At 41.6% G+C, this 12,436-nt stretch overlaps 1 protein-coding gene across 19 annotated transcripts in view; it reads left to right on the plus strand.

The window, feature by feature from the left end:
* The window catches only part of MAP2 (microtubule associated protein 2), a 219,263-nt gene that overhangs the window by 169,815 nt on the left and 37,012 nt on the right, over window positions 1-12,436 (plus strand). For 15 of the 19 annotated variants that reach the window (XM_063162599.1, XM_063162601.1, XM_063162604.1 and 12 more), the window contains exon 6: window positions 2,125-2,202. In XM_063162599.1, coding sequence (XP_063018669.1) covers window positions 2,125-2,202 — 78 coding nt within the window. The remainder of the gene's footprint in view (window positions 1-2,124; window positions 2,203-12,436) is intronic. The other 4 variants (XM_063162615.1, XM_063162616.1, XM_063162613.1 and 1 more) reach the window with 1 other exon arrangement.

Genomic DNA, 12,436 nt, shown 5'->3' on the forward strand with positions numbered 1-12,436 from the left:
ACCATAGCCACCAGTGGATAAATGTGCTGGAACCACAGGATTATAGCAGGATCCTTGTTCTTCATGGCCCTGTGACTTCATTCCCTGTTTGCTCTAACAGCACTTCTCCACCTTGGTTTTGACTCATGGTTGAGTAGCCATGGGTGTGTTTGGTGGTAGGGTTTGTCATCGTGTTGGTTGGGATTGTTTGTGTTCAGCCATGTGAAGGATTAACATCTGAAGAGGCAAAGATGGAGTGACAAATAAAAAGAAAGTGAGGCTTTGCTGGTTGGGTGGCAGCTGCTCAAATGGATGGAGGGGGCAGCACCTCTGCAGGAAGCAGAAAGGAATGAATGGGGCACACCAGGTTGAGAGCACCAGGCAGAGTGAGGGCAGATTGTGGAAGAAGGAGTCATGTGGCAAAAGCCAATTCCAGCAATCTGTACTGGAAGGGGTAAGAATGCCACTGGTCCATGCTGTGTCTCCATCCTCCTCTTGCCTCCTCTGTTTATTATCTCTGAAATATACATGTCTGTGCATCTATCTTACCTATCTATAAAAGAAGGTAGGTATCAAGCCATTTGTACCTCAAGTGCTTGCTCCTTGCCAGAAAACTTTTGCAGTAACTAAAAACATGTCCACGAAGGCCAGAGAAAGGACATTCTTCATCCTGAGGTAAGGAAGTCATGCCAGCCTGTCCTGGGATAGATTCTGCTGAGTGCATGTTCATTGTGATGAAATCAAAACAATGCCCTGCAGTGTTTTCCCCCACAGGTAATCTGCTTGTTTTGGTGCAGTGCTTGGCCTTGCCTAGGAATGAATTAAAGTCAATGAGTAATTTAGAATATTTGTTGGAAATTTGGTTCCCACGGTTTTTTGCTTCATTGAACTAACTTAGAACTGCAGCAGGGAGATGTGTTGCTTGGTAATTCCCTTCTTTGCAGAGAGTCAGTTTTACATGGAAGACCTCAATTCTCCAAATCACTTCACTCAGGCCTGGGAGAGGCAAAGTGGATATTCAGTTCCATCTAGTCATATAAGTAATTTAAAAGACATTGTGAGAAGGATGTCCTCAGTTAACCAACTCTTGGTGTTACAGTTCTGTGGTCAGATACATTGTGATGAGTTTATACAAACTCTGTCCCTGGACAGCACATCTTAAGGACAAGTCACATATGGTCTTCTCCAAATCACACTGAAATCAATAGGAGGAAGCCTGGAAAATTCTGTTGGGGCTTTTGAAAAATTCTGCCTGTGCTTGGAAAGAAGCCCTGAACAGTAAACTGAGATCTGCCTGTTGAAAGGTGCTGTTGACAAGACAGAGCTGTTAAAACAGATTTGTTTGGTTCTTTTTTTTTTTTTTTAAACATTGGTTAAGCCCCAGGAGGAGATCTGTTTTTAAAGAAAAAAATTGACTAAGTTATTGGTATGAGATCAAATGCAAAGGTCATGCTGAGTTCATTTAAGAAGCTTGTTTAGAATTTCAACATACTTGAATTGAAGTAATTGAAAAAAAAGTTATTTTCAGCATCTGTTCTCATGACTGGGAATGAATGTAAATCCCAGTCCAAGTGCATCTAAGTTTTCACTGTGCCTTGCTCAGCTGAATCACTGTTATGTCACAGCTGATATAAGTTCCCTGTGCTGATATCTTTTGCATTTAGACAAGCAATATTTGCATGTGTTCTGTGATTAACCTTGAACGCAGCAGAAGAAAAAAAAGCGTGCAGAATGGAGTCTTTTCACATACTCAAGGTGGATTAAAGAGATTGGGTGCCAGTTTCTGATAGTTGGTGTGAATTTATAATAACTCTGTGCTCATAAGCTTTTTTATTGTTGCCTTGGGTGACTGAACACTTTTTCAGAGGCAATTTAAAAGAGTATCTCATATTTGATTTTTATATTGTGCTCTATAACCAGAATTTTGTACATAATTCATCCCATTAGAAAACAACAACAGAAGAATAAATCCTTTTATTTTACAAAGCCTATGTATTCTGCAAGGATCTGTCTAAAAATCTGGCAAGCATGAGTCCCCATCAGATAATTCCTCAGCTGGGCAGAACCGGCTGACTGCAGCTTACATCATGTATTGGTCTTCCTGGAATTAATGACTCTATCTCATTTTCCCTGTTTGATTTCTAGCAGTTGAAGAGTCAGCCAACCTGCCTCCTTCCCCACCTCCATCACCAGCTTCTGAGCAGACTGGAGTTCTGGAGGAAGGTAAGGGTCTCCTGGACATTGCAGAGCTGTCAGCAGAGGGATGAGACATGAATCTAAAGGATGGGGAAATCAGAAAATGGAGATACTTTCTGCAGTGGAGATACTTCTCATGTGGAAAAATAAGGCATTCTCAGCAGTAACTCCCCATGTGCAAACCAGCTGCAGTGCATGGATGAGGTAGATGCATGCACAGAGGTAGCTAAGGGATATGCTAAGTACATCCATGCTAAAGAAAAAGAGAAGTGTTGCTCACTTTTTTGCCTGTTGTATGCAATGTGAGCCACTGCTGTCCCAGTGTGGTCACCAAAAGTATGATTAAGTATAGGTCATTGTTTGTTTCTTGAGATGTGTTTGGCTGCATTTCTAATATTACCATTGCCTTTTGGTTTGGAATCTTAAATGCATGAAAGCAAGGAGATTCAGAGCTGGATCATTTCTTTGGCCTTTGACGTGTAATTCATGCTCCAGTGCCTGCATGTATCGGAAGTTGTGCCCACCAAGTGCAGCAATCACATTCTAGTCTTACCAAGCAAGTTTCTATTCTGTTCTGCACGAGTGTTCAGTTTCAGTAGCCCGTGATCACTGCATTTTCCTCCTGCTGAAACCTCCTCCAGCAAGGAGCTGAAGTGTTGCCTTGATGTTGAGCAGAGGCCTGAATCCCTGGAAGCTGCCGCAGTGTAGGCGTGTGCGTGAGTGCTTTGTTCAGCAGAAGACAACTGCTGCATCAGGGCCAGCAGCACAGGGAGACAGCAGGGTGTTCAAACTGAGCTGTATCGTGGGGATAAGGAGGATTTGGGTTCAGAATCTCCAGGGGACTGTCAGTTGAACTCATGTCAGTCACATTTTTATGTCTCCACTGACTTCCTTCTCGGATTTTCTTTCAGCGTTTTCTCTTTCTTTTTGTTACATAAGTGCATGAAAATAATTTCCCATCATCTGCTGAACAAACTTTGTTGGTATTTTAACACAGAGCCTCTGTGAATTTTGCAAGTGGATGGTTGCTATTTCACATGCTAGCATTCTCTGACTCAGTTAATGAGGACACTGCAATTAGGCGTGTTCCATCACGCAGTCATTTTTGACACAATGAAATTACAGGCTGTGTTAACAACAACATTTGTCAGTCCACTCTACTGGAAGAGCCCACTGGGTGTGGTTAGGAACAGTTATAAAGAATTTGATTAATTGATGGTTTTTGTTTTTTTTTTTTTTTTTTAATCTGCCTGTTGTGTGTTTAAAACACAATACAACAGTTCCTAGACTTATCACACAGAGGTAATGGCAATCAAAAATATTAATTGAAAAGAGACCTGGTAGGGCATTAGCAAAGATTTTTAGAATTGTTACCAGGGCTTTATCACTGTTTTTTAATACATAATTCACTTGTTAGTCCTATGTATGCTTTTTGCTTTTCCATATCATGGTGAAGGACTTGTTCTTCTGCTTCAGTCCAGTGTCAAGGTTCTTCCATTATCCTCAGGTTTAGGTTCAGCTTTGTGTGCTGCTTGTGTCAGCTGTATATTTGCATGTATTTTAGGATTGTATAAAGTCCTTCTATTGTTTAATTGAAGGTTGTAGATTGGCCCCACAGCAAATGGAAAGCATTTTGCTAGTTGTACTAACACAGGAAGGTGGAAAACACTCTACAACTTGGGGTTATTATCTACTGCCAGACTGCAGCTCCCAGCTGTGCAAATGACTCAGCAACTCACTGAACATTGTTGCTTTTCTCTTTCCTAGCATGTAGAATTGAATTAATATAATAGCACTTACCCTGCAGAGAGGTGGTTACAAGGGCTGAAAGGACAGTGCTTGGGAGATGTTTCAATGACTTACACAATGTCCTAGGTTTTAATAACTTTCCAATAATTTTCTTTAACATTAATCAAAAGCGACTTTTCCACAACATGGAAGATTTTGATTCAGTGCTTCATTTTTAAGAGCAGGTGGAAGTTTTATAAGGGAAGTATAGATAGAAGTCATGTCCTGAGTCTTTAATGAACTGTGCTGGAAGCTTCTTGTTTATGTCTGGCTCTCAAACAGGAACTCACAGTAGAGTTGTTTGAAGCAACAAAAAAAACTTAGAAATAATTTCACTACAAATTTATTATGTTGCTTTTTAGAAAAATGTCAGTATTGTCAGTTCAGTGTGGTAAAAATGGCAGTAAAAATCTTGTGCTCTGCTCTGTATTAGAAGATACAGTCCTTTTTTTCTGTGGGTAAGTTCAGTTTTTGCTGACCTGAGCGAGCCAGACCTGTCAATTTTATTCAAGCAAAGTTCCCATTCAGAAGAGTTTGCCTCAGTAAGGTTTGACCCAGTTTTCCTGTACTTTAAACCTCCTGTTCCCTATAACATTTGGCTATCCATCCTCATGCATCTTTACATTGTCCATCTTTCTGCTTAGTAAAATACAGTTTATTAATAAATTGAACAAAAAAAAAGGTGAGCCCTTGGTGTGTCTCCCTCAGACCTTTTTTTTCCCTTCTCCTAGAAGCCCTTCCTAATGCACTTGTCAGTGTGTGTCGCATTGCTTTGAATCCAAGAGACTTCTTCAGTCAATGTAGGAAGGAAATCACTGTTGTAGACTGACAAAGGTGGATGTGGCCAGCCATGCAGCAAACACAAATTAAAAGGGAAAAAAAAAAAAGGTAGGAAAGACAGAGAGGTTTGTGGGTCAGGTTTATTTCATGAGAGAAAGGAGTCGGTTGGATGTAGGTTTTCTTGGATTTGGCTGCAGGAAAGCATTCAAATGAACCTGTCCCTTTTTACTGCTGCAGAAGGTAAGAGAACTGATTTGCCTTATTGAAATTATTATATTCATTTCAACTATAATAACATAATTTTGTTCAGGAAATTAAATTCTTCCTAGCACCCTCTAATCCTTTTATCAGTTGTATCTGCCTTGCAGGACTGACGTAATATTCTAATTTCTTGGCATTTCTTTTGTGCTCTTTGCCTTTTGATGATGGTCCACAATGTCTCCATGTAAAAGAAATTTAAACATTAAGGAAAAGAAGGGTGCCTCTGATGGACTGTCTTCCACTTTGAAATAGGCAGATCAGCCTTTATATACCAAATAATTTTGTTTTGTAAACTGAAAAGAATCAAGTGTTGGAAAATGGATCTGTTGACGGTGGAAATTACTTCTTGAAAGGCATTCTCAAAACATACAAGGAAAGTAAAGCAGAATTAGCCTTTGTGAGAAGTGATTTTAATCTTGGACTTTAAAATGCATTAGGGATTTTCCCATGTATTGAGACAGAAAAGATTAGAAGGGACTGTAATAACAAAGGATTTTTCTTGTTGCTGAAATAAAAGCACAGCCTCCTTAGAAGACATCATTATCCTGTTAATGAAATTATCTGCATTAATTCTGAAAGTATCTTCCTTCAAACTGATAAAAAACCAATGTAAATGTGTAAAATAGCCACAGATATCACAGCCCCAAAAAGCAGCAGGCTTTGCACTCCTGGTGATTTTGGACCATCACAATAGCAAATATTAACCATTTTTACTGCTGTCAGTTCCTGCAATTTTTAGGAGCAGAGGCAAGGTCTCTTTTCTCTCCTACAGTCTGTTCAGAGCGTATAAAGAAGGGATTTTCAGCCTTGTTTGCAACAGTATAGGCAAGTGCTGGGATTTCACCTTCACTCTTGGTGATGCATTTTGCTTTTGAAGGGCCCCTGGGTAAATAAACCCACAGCTGGAAGGAGAACCTCCCCTTCTGCACATCTTCCTTCTCTGTGTTCAGCTTCTTGACCATATCAACCTTCCCTTCTTATCTTTGTGTCCCAGTTCCAGCTGAATAGGTGGCAAGTGCTTCTGCACATTCAGCTCTTGTCTTCAATAATTCATGGGCTGGTGTGAGGACACCCTGCAGAGAAGGGGGAGTTGAAGTTTTGAACCTTATTGGATTTAGGAGGGAGTTCATTCCTGGTCTCTTGTGCCCTGAAGTGTAGGCTCACCCCCTGTAATTTGCCTTTTGCAAACTCTGAACCCCCTCAAATCTGTTACAGAATTTTGTAGATGTTTCTGTGGAGAAGAAATCCACAGGTTCTGCACTGCAAATAGATTGAGATGATTCCCTGATATCTTGTTTTTGGCTCTTAAATAGTAGGGGGAAATGGGAAGCTTGGGCACAATGCTGTGCTTAGCATTTCCTACTGCAGTGCTCTGCAGAGCTTCCTGCTTGGCAGAAGTTGGTTGCCAGGTTTTCTTTCCACACCTGCCTCTTTTAATATTGCATAAATCCCTGAATATGAGGGTTGGATTCCACTACAGAAGAGAAGCAGCCAAATTATCAGTGGTTTGTGCACTCTTTGTTCCCTGAAAGAAACTGTGAATACAGTTCTCCTAACTGAGTTCCATGTGGGGTCTTTGTGCACACAGCATGCCTTTGGTCCCATCCAGCCTCAGCATTGGCATCAGTCTCAAACATGGACCCATGGAATTGGTTTGTCCTAGAGCAATCCTTTCCCAGGCAGAAGAAATCCATGCCATGCCATGCCATTACAGGACGCTTGCTGCCAGTTACCTGAGAGAGCAGAGGAGCTTTTTGTACAGACACAGATGCTGTTTTCTCATGATGTACTGTAGAAAGAAACTTAAAACTTCCTGTTGTTTGCCAGGAAGAACCTTAAAGCTCCTATGAATGGGGTTGTTTTGGATCAAAATTGTTTCCAAGGCTTGGGTAATCACAGTTAGGGCAGCATTCCTGAGCCCTCTTGTTTTGGCATCCCACAAAGGGATCTGTTAACATGCCTGTGTTAAAGCCTTGCTTTCGGTTTTGGATCTAAGAGTGACAGTTCTGGGGGAAATCCTGTAAGTTATAATTGCCTTTGGAAAGGCCAGGGACACTAAGTATGGACTTGGAGCTTGGTAGGAAATCCAGTGGAACGGCTGCAGCTGCTTAAGGCACCCCATGATCAGTGTTCATCAAACTACCAGGTGTCATACACTGAGAATGGACTTAAACCTCTTTTCTCTAGTACTAGATGTTTCATTTTTCATACCTTCATTCGTGATGAGAGGATTCCTCAGCCTACAGGACTTCCCAAGTGTCCCCTCTAGGCTTGTATGGCTGAGGTGGTAGGCCAGTCATTTTCATTGGGTAGTGTTATTTTTCTTTGTCTTGCAAAAACTGCCCCTCCCTGTACTTGTCAGTAGCTGGTGTAGTCCCACTAATGTGATTTTCTGCAAGGCTACAGTGATGGGAATAAGCCTGTCATTCCAAAACATTAGCAAACACTGAGGTGGGAGCTAGTTCACCCATGGAAACATGACACAACAGCATAAAATATAGGACTAACAGAGACTGCTGTGGGCAGCACTTTGTGGCCTTTGTCAGGGAAAAAAGGTAGTTCTTTGAGGAAGGTTTTTTTTTTTTTTTTTTTTTTTTTTTTGTTGTTGTTGTTGTTGTTGTTGTTGTTGTTTAAATGCTGCTTATTTATAGGAAAAAGAAAAGTGGGGAATTTTGAAACAGGTACAATGAAAAATAAAATCGCCACTGGCCAAAATATAAGCTAGTTTTCTTTTTAATTAAAGATTTTTTAAATTTTTACAATTTTCAGTAGTAAATCGGAATACTATGAGGAATACAGTTATGTCACGACATTCAGAGGTTTTTAGTACAGTTAGTCAGGTGTGTAATATATATGAGTATAGTGTGGGTTGTGAGATGTGGTTTGTGCACAGCATGTGTTCTTCTAAGCTACTAGTGTGTAGTTTTGAAATTCACTTACTGCTAGGATTGGTTTCTGATGTTGGTAAACCAGCAGAAAGGGCCAGGTACATGCTCCCTGTGTTAAAATGCACAACTGCCTCATTCCTCCATCCTGCATTAACCAATAGCCTGGCTGGTGTCATCCACTCCAGCATGGCAGTGGCTGGTGCTGCTAGAGCATGTGTCCATCCTGTTTTGTTTTTCCTGTGTGTGTGTGTCTGTCCTGCAGCCTTTGTCTGTCTGTGTGTGTTTGTAAATGCAGGGGCGGAGGATAAGGTGGGGCTGCTCCAGCACGGCCCTGGCTGTGGGGGAGTCACTGCAGGAGCCAGCAGGGAGTGGCACCTGGCCCCCTCCATTTCAGTGTCTGTGCCCCAGGAGGAGCCCTGCAGCTCAGATGAGGAGTACTATGAACACCCTTTGTTCAGCTCAGAGTGGGCTGGCTCTAGTACTCACCCCAGTGCCACAGTGAAGAGCACAGAGGTCTTGTTGGGCCATGATGAAGGTGAACTGAGCATGGTCCCATTTGGTTCCTCTTCCCCTCTACTCACCTGCCATCCATTCCATTCCTTGTGTGTCTGGCATTGCTGCTTTCTGGGGAGAGAAACCTGGTTGTGTTTTTCCCCCAGATGGAAGTGATGCCCCTCCAAGAGTCTCTCCATGTCTCTGCAGCATGAGCAACTTTGGGGTCAGTGGGTTCCCACTTATATCAGGGATCTTGTTCTTCAGGCCTGGCTTAGAGCAGAAGCAAAAGGAGCAGCTAGCTAAAAGAACTGGAAGATAATATGTTCTTTGTGCTAGAGAAGTACTGCCAAGAACAGTATGCCCAGTAGGCCACAATATTGTTACTGAAAATAAGTCAATTGTTTACACAATGGGGAAAAAATATGTCTATACCAAAGATAGCCCTGGAAGGATTTTAATTCCCCAGCAGGTGAAGGAAGTTTTGCCCCAGTGTACACAGGTAATTTCAGGCCATATTGGGTCATGTTTGATTTCCAGTTGTTTTGTGGACATGCTCCATTTGCATTGTGCCAGCTGACTGCAAACATGGAGAGGGAAAAAGCCTCTCTGTACCTCCTGTTTCTATGACCTGAGCACATCAGTAAGTAGCATTTCATCAGTAGGGGTTCTGTAAAAGTAAAATCAAGGGAGAGTCTTCTTCACTGACTAACAGAACAGCCAACTTCTCAAAGGTGAAATGGTTGTTTCATTTCACAGCACTCAGTCTTGGCAGCTGAAGTCAAAAATAGTACTAGATCCTCTAAAGGTTTGTGTCTGAAGAGGATGGAGCTGTCTCCCTGAAATCAGACTCTGGCTCATTTTAAGAAAAGCAGAGTTGTTCAGAATTAACAGGATAATTACAGAATTAAGAGCCTAATACTGTAACAGCATCAGTAAGAGATCAGCACTAATAATTGAAGATTGTTCATGTCAGCATATCTAACCAAGGGTAGGGAGATAGAAAAATCACAGGGGTAGCCTTACTTTAGCTGTGTGCCTAGAGGTGTACATAACAGCCTGATTAGCTCGTGGGCAGCTTCCTTTCCATGATATCATCTGCCTCTGGTGAGAGTGTAAGATCTCAGAACATCTATATGGAGGAGAAAAAAGGCAGATAAGCTGGATCATGAGTGCAAAGATAGGCATTTTGAGACCCTGGGGTCCTCTCAGCTGGTGAGAGCACAGTGCTAAAATGCCAAGATTCAATCCCTGTATGGGTTGGTCACTTGAGAGTTGGACTTGATGATCCTTCTGTGTGTGAAGGAACCTTCCTGCCCTTCCAGCTGAGACTGTTGTGTGAGACAGCTGTCCTTGCTGGCAGCAGTCTGTTTGGCATAAGTCTGCTCCACAAGGAGAGGATATAGGATTCTTTTGTTAATTCAAGGAAAACTTCCTAGTTTGAGTAATTATTTTTATTCATGTGGCTATGTGAAAAGTGTTCCAGGAAGTGAAGGAGGTTTGCTCAGAGTAAAGTAAAAGGCTGTCCTTAGCATTTTTTAATTAAGAGGGAAGTACATAAAATTAGAAAAAGAAAAGTAAAGCAAGTTATTCAAGTCAGCGTCTCTTGTAGCTGGAGACCTGTTGCCCTGCAAGGCTGCTTTTACAATCTACCCATGTGCAAATATTTCTGCAATGCTCAGGCATTGGTCAGGGTCTGATAATCTCCTGGCTTCTGTTCATTTAAGATACAGTATTTAACCTTAATTATTTTATGTTATTAATAATGTGTTGTTCTTTACATAGTGATATTTTCTCAGCCTCAACTAGTGTTTATGTTCCTTAAGTCATTCTTTTAATGCCGTAGCTGAAAGGGATGATTGATTATCTGGTTTTCACTGGGACAGTCTCAGGAGAAAAATAAAGCCCTTGTAATTCCAAGAGAATGGATACAGCCACTTCCAGATTTGAAAATGCTTTGTTCTAGGTCTGATTCAGCAAAATACTTCATTGTGAGACACATTTTAAACTCAGGGATGTCATCAGGTTGCCTGCAGCATGGCTGCTGGTCAGCTCCTTGAGTACATTGCTGAATCACAGGATTCACACTAAATCCTTACTTATTATCAGAGGGAATACTAATAGTGCACAGTAATTTTTGTCTGAGTCACAGTGGCAGGAGTACAAACCTGGAATGGAGATTTTTCTAATAATTCTTCTTCCATGGCACAAGCAAAGACTGTTCTTGATTCTACTATACTGATCCTAACAGCCTATGGGCTGAGTGGTATGTTTTAGAAATTTGGATGAACAAATAGTTGTATTGCATTCATTGGTTTGTTTGACTTAATTGATGGTGAGGAGCCTGGGGGTAAGTGGGAAAGCAGCAAAGAAAATGAAGAGTCCTTAAGTTAAAATAGTGACTTTAACATAAAGATTTCAGATGTCAGACAGCATAAGGGAGAATTGTTTATAAACCCATTCAGTGTAGGAAACTTGGCAGCGATCTTTCAAAAACCATTAATCATTAGCCATGCATAAGGCCAGTTATGACTATGAAAGTTGTCAGTATTTTGCCAAATCCAGGATTCATACAGTAGATTGACTTGCTGGCATGCAGCAGTCTGTATTACCAAGGTCAGCAGAAAGAAATCAATGCCTCATACCTTCCTCCACCTCAGCTGAATGTCATTTACTGGACTAAACAGCACATTTATTAGAAAAATATCAGTGTACTTTGAGCTCATTGATGCATTAGTGTTGTCAGAGCCATCCATCATTCCATTCCATCTCCATTTCCAATGACTCTTTGACCCACTGCCATCCTTGGGAGAGGTATGCCTGTAAAACATTTTCAGCTTTCATCTTGTGGCATAAACATGCTTGTCTGGGGGCAGGCAGGCTTTTGGTTTGGTTTTTTCCCTAAGGAAAATTCAGTTCCATGGTGGCTAAAATGCACTGGGTACTGGCAGTCCTTTACAGACTTAAATAGAAAATATTGAACTGATAGGGTTATGTAAAGCAATCCTGTTCAGCTGTGTGCTTGGTGTTTACTGTTGGTGGGGATGTCCCCTGTTCTTTCCATCTCCAAGAAGAACCAGTAAAGAGTCTGACGGCTGTGGAAGTGAAACCTGCTGCTCTTCCTGGGAAGCAAATGGGGAAAGAGCACAGGCCCCTTAAGCCTTTGGGCCAGGCAAAGGCCCTCTGTGAGATTCAGTTGGATTCTGGTTCAGTGTGTCATGAAGAAAAAGTGCCAAATGTGGCATCCAGCAGGGAGAGTGTGACCTCTGTGGTGGGAGCACTCCTGAAAGACACACCCTCTTCCTTGGCTGAGGAAGGTGTGTCCTCAAGTTTGCATGTGTTTGCTGCCAGCAAATCCTTCTCCAGCTTTCTCCAGTGCTTTCCAAGCCTGCTTCATTTTCTGTTTTGCCCATTTATTAGTATGACTGCTCTTGTTATTATGCTTGAAGAGTGTGTAGTAGATAATTTGGTTGTGTAGGTGCTGTATGACAACATGGTTTCCCACCGCTGCGGCTGATTCCTGAGTTTTTTACTTTGCCATGGTAAAATATTGCTTTGCAGCTAAGCTTATTCCTCTGTGTAAGCCTTTTTCCCCCATCTCAGATGTGTTTGCCAGTCACATTGCTAATCTATGTATTTTTTTTTCTTTTTGGTGCAGAGGTTCATCTGCATTTCTTTCAAACAGCAGATTTGCCGCCTTTGACTATGACATAAAGATGCTTAAACTGTAGCAATGTTTTCATTTGCAGTGTGCAGGATTTTTGTTTGGTTGGTTTGGTTTTTTTGTGTGTGCTTCAGTGCATTCTGGTTTAGCTTCCTTAAAGCTATTGCTTCTTATATCATACCCTTGTCATCCATTGCAATCCACCCCTCCTCTCCTCAGTCATTGCCAGAACTCTTACTTTTTGCGTGTGCCACTTTATTACAAATGTTTAGCCCTGCTGGAGTGCCCTTCTTAGGCAAAAACTCCATCACTTCCACTGGGACATTTGCCTTCAAAGTGAAGGTTAGGACTGGGTGAAGTTTAGACATAGTTCCTGAACAAAATGTTT

Source organism: Melospiza melodia, chromosome 8, assembly GCF_035770615.1.
Source record: "Melospiza melodia melodia isolate bMelMel2 chromosome 8, bMelMel2.pri, whole genome shotgun sequence".
Classification (NCBI taxonomy): Eukaryota; Metazoa; Chordata; class Aves; order Passeriformes; family Passerellidae; genus Melospiza; species Melospiza melodia.